A 3,716-nucleotide genomic window follows, 5' to 3' on the forward strand; every position below is an offset into this window, starting at 1 on the left:
AGTTACTGCTTTCGGAGATAATCTTGAAGAATGAATAGCAATTTAGTAGTCAGCAATGTGAGGAGAGTATTATTGACTAGAGGGTATGTTTTTTGAGCAGAGGAAACAGAACAAAGATTTTGGAAAGTATGTCAGTGGAGACAACATGATGAAACATAGGAAAACAGGACACTGTACCGGAAAAATAAAAGTGCAGCAGACTCTTGCAGGTTTTTTTTTTTTTTTTAAGATTTATTTATTTTTATACAAGAGCTGGGGTACAGGTCAGAGGTGTGGGAGGGTGAGAGGATTCACCAGAGACAGAGCCGGGAGCAGAACAGGCAGACGGACCAAAGGCACTGCTGAGGGGAGTAGTGGGCGCAACAGAAGAGGTCTGCTGCGCCATGTGGGAATCTCCCCGGCTGGCCAGGAATCGAACCGGCACTGCAGAGGCTGCACTGCAGGGCTGCGGACAGCTTCACAGTGTGGCACTCAACTCGCTGCGCCACTGGCGAGGCCCTCTTGCAGGTTTTGAAGGTACATTTAACTGGAAAGGAGGAGTGACATACTAAATGATTTTATCAGGGAGTTGTATTTTGGAATATTAATCTGATATTATCAATGGATTAGACTGAAATGAAAAAAAAAGTCTAACTAATGGCTAAGGATTTTGGAAATCTGACTCTGTTATTGCTCACTTATCTCATCTGCGAGACTGGAGTAATAATGCCTATGCACAGTGCAGTTGTGATGTATATAAAGTACCCATGAAGTAGCCAGCATGACTCCTGGTACATAGTGGGTATATTGTAACAAGTCTTTAGAATTGGTTTTATACTCTATGTACCCTCATAATAAAAAAGCAATCCAGGTAGGATTGCAGCCTATTCAATTAATTCTAGTCCTATAATATTAAAACTAAATTAGCTTTGGGCCTCCCTGCTTGCGCAGCGGTTGAGCACTGGGTTGCAAAGCGGCCTGCAACCTCTGCAGTGCCGATTGGATCCCCGGCTGCTCCCCGGCCACCGGAGGAGCGTCCCACATGGCGCGCAGACCTCTCCTGCCGCCCGCTGCTCCACTCAGCAGTGTACTTCGGTCCTTCTGCCTGCTCTGCTCCCCGCTCTGGCTCTGGTGAATTCTCTCACCCTCCCGCGCTTCTGACTGTACCCAGTGCTTGTATAAATAAATAAATAAATCTTTAAAAAAAAAAAAAAAACTAAATTAGCTTTTATTTTTTTTCCTCCAAAGGTCCTTTGGGAAGCTCATTGGATGGATGCTCTAAACCAAACAAGAGTGACTGAATTTGTCTTCTTGGGACTCATTGATAACTGGGTGCTTGAGCTGATATTTTTCATGACATTCTCAGTCACATATTCGCTAATCATTTTGGGGAACATTCTCATCATGATTACCATAGCTTTTTCTCCACGTCTCCATACCCCCATGTATTTCTTCCTGAGCAATCTGTCCTTTATTGATGTCTGCCACTCATCTGTCACTGTGCCCAAGATGCTAGAGGGTTTTCTTTTAGAGAGAAAGACCATTTCCTTTGATAACTGCATTGCGCAGCTCTTCTTCCTTCATCTGTTTGCTTGTTCTGAGATCTTCCTGCTGACCATTATGGCCTATGATCGCTATGTGGCTATCTGCACTCCCTTACACTACTCCACTGTGATGAATATGAAGGTCTGCGTCCAGCTTGTCTTTGCTCTCTGGTTGGGGGGTACTGTTCACTCTCTGGTGCAAACCTTCTTGACCATTCGTCAACCTTACTGTGGCCCCAACATTATTGATAGCTACTTCTGTGATGTGCCTTCTGTCATCAAGCTGGCCTGCGCAGATACTTATCTCACGGGAATGCTGATTGTTTCCAACAGTGGAACCATCTCCCTTGTCTGTTTCCTGGCTTTGGTCACCTCCTACACAGTCATCCTGGTTTCTCTGAGAAAACAATCAGCTGAAGGACGCCGGAAAGCCCTGTCTACCTGCTCAGCCCACTTCATGGTGGTTGCCCTCTTCTTTGGACCATGCATCTTCCTCTATACGCGGCCAGACTCCAACTTGTCCAGCGACAAGGTGGTATCTGTCTTCTACACTGCAGTCGCCCCTTTGCTGAATCCCCTCATTTATACCTTGAGGAATGAGGAGGTGAAAAATGCCATGAAGCATCTTAGACAGAGGCAAGTTACTTTCATGAAATTACATACATGATAGAATGGGATTGCAGACATAATTATGGCCATATTCTTAAAGAGAGAGCAAAAACAAAGAATCAAAATCATTAGACAACAATGTATGGAGCAGGGCAGACTTTTGCATTAAGGACGGTGATTTATTATTACACTTATTACATGAAAGGGATAAAAACGTGGGAAAGTTTAAAGAAGGCTTTCGGTTTCACCAGTAAAAGAACAAATTTAGGGCACAGACTCATTCTCAGAAGAGGTATAATTGTGAAAGAATGTACTTTCTTGAATTTTACTGTTCTGTGGGTTATTGCCTCTGAGAAGCTGTACGTCACATCTGCATTTATTTATTAGAATGATCTTGCTTTCCAGTGTATTTTCAAGTTATTTATTTGAAGATGGGGATGTATAAAGAATTTACTTTTTTGTTTAGCTTAAAAATTATTTTTTCAGCTTAAAAATTACTTATTTTGACATTAGAATTTTTTTCATACATGCACATGTTCCACTTACCCTCCACCAAATCACCCATGCCCATACTCCCTCTGTCCCCTTCCTCCACCCTTCCTCACTGCCCCCATTCCCTCTAGTAACCATTATACTCTTCACTAAGTTCAAGATTTATTGCTACTGTATTTTGCCTATGTATGTTTTTGTTATTTATATCCCACAGATGAGTGAAACCATCCCATATTTGTCTTTCATTTTTTTGACTTATTTCACTTAACATAATCACCTCAAGTTCCATCCATTAGTCCCAAATGCCACTATTTCATCTTTTTCACAGCTGTGTAGTATTCCATTGAGTATATATTCCACAATTTCTTTATCCATTCATCTGTTGAAGGGCATTTGGGTTGGTTTCATGACTTGGTAATTGTGGGCAATGCGTTATGTACACAGGCATAGATAACCTTTTTGGATTAGAGATTTCATATTATTTGGATAAACACATAATTGTGGTATTGCCAGATTATATAGAATTTTCATAAGACATCTCCATACCATTTCCCCCAGGGACTTCACCAATTTGTGTTCCCATCAACAGTGGATAAGGGTTCCTTTGATAAGTGTTCCTTTTTCTCCACATTTTTGCAATACTTGTTGATTCCATTCTTTTTTATATGAACCATTCTCACACTTAAAACACTTTATTTTGTGTCAACTGGGGATCACTTCTGGAGCATCATTCCTCAAAATGTTTATAAGCACGTCTTTATTTTTTTAAATTTGTTTTTTATTTTTTAAGATTTATTTTATTTATACAAGAGCCGAGGCACAGCCAGAGGCGTGGGAGGGTGAGAAAATTCACCAGAGATAGAGTGGGAACAGGCAGACGGATTGAAAGCACTGCTGAGGGGAGCAGCAGGTGAGACAGGAGAGGTCTGCCACATCATGTGGGTATCTCCCTGGCCGGCCAGGACTCGAACCCGTGCTGCAGAGGCTGCGGACAGCTTCACAGTGCTGTGCTCAAATGCTGTGCACCGGGGAAGCCCTATAAGCACTTCTTTATTTATTTATTTATTTTTTTAAAGATTTATTTATTTTTTT

At 41.8% G+C, this 3,716-nt stretch overlaps 1 protein-coding gene across 1 annotated transcript; it reads left to right on the forward strand.

The window, feature by feature from the left end:
• Positions 1 to 1,248: 1,248 nt before the first annotated feature.
• On the forward strand, positions 1,249 to 2,190 carry OR4E2 (olfactory receptor family 4 subfamily E member 2; the record flags this gene model as incomplete). Its single annotated transcript, XM_084241224.1, has 1 exon — positions 1,249 to 2,190. One exon carries the CDS (start codon positions 1,249 to 1,251, stop codon positions 2,188 to 2,190), a length of 942 nt encoding a protein of 313 aa, XP_084097350.1.
• Between the last annotated feature and the right edge of the window lie 1,526 nt (positions 2,191 to 3,716).

The sequence above is a fragment of the Talpa europaea genome (assembly GCF_964194135.1).
Source record: "Talpa europaea genome assembly, chromosome: 8".
Lineage (NCBI taxonomy): Eukaryota > Metazoa > Chordata > Mammalia > Eulipotyphla > Talpidae > Talpa > Talpa europaea.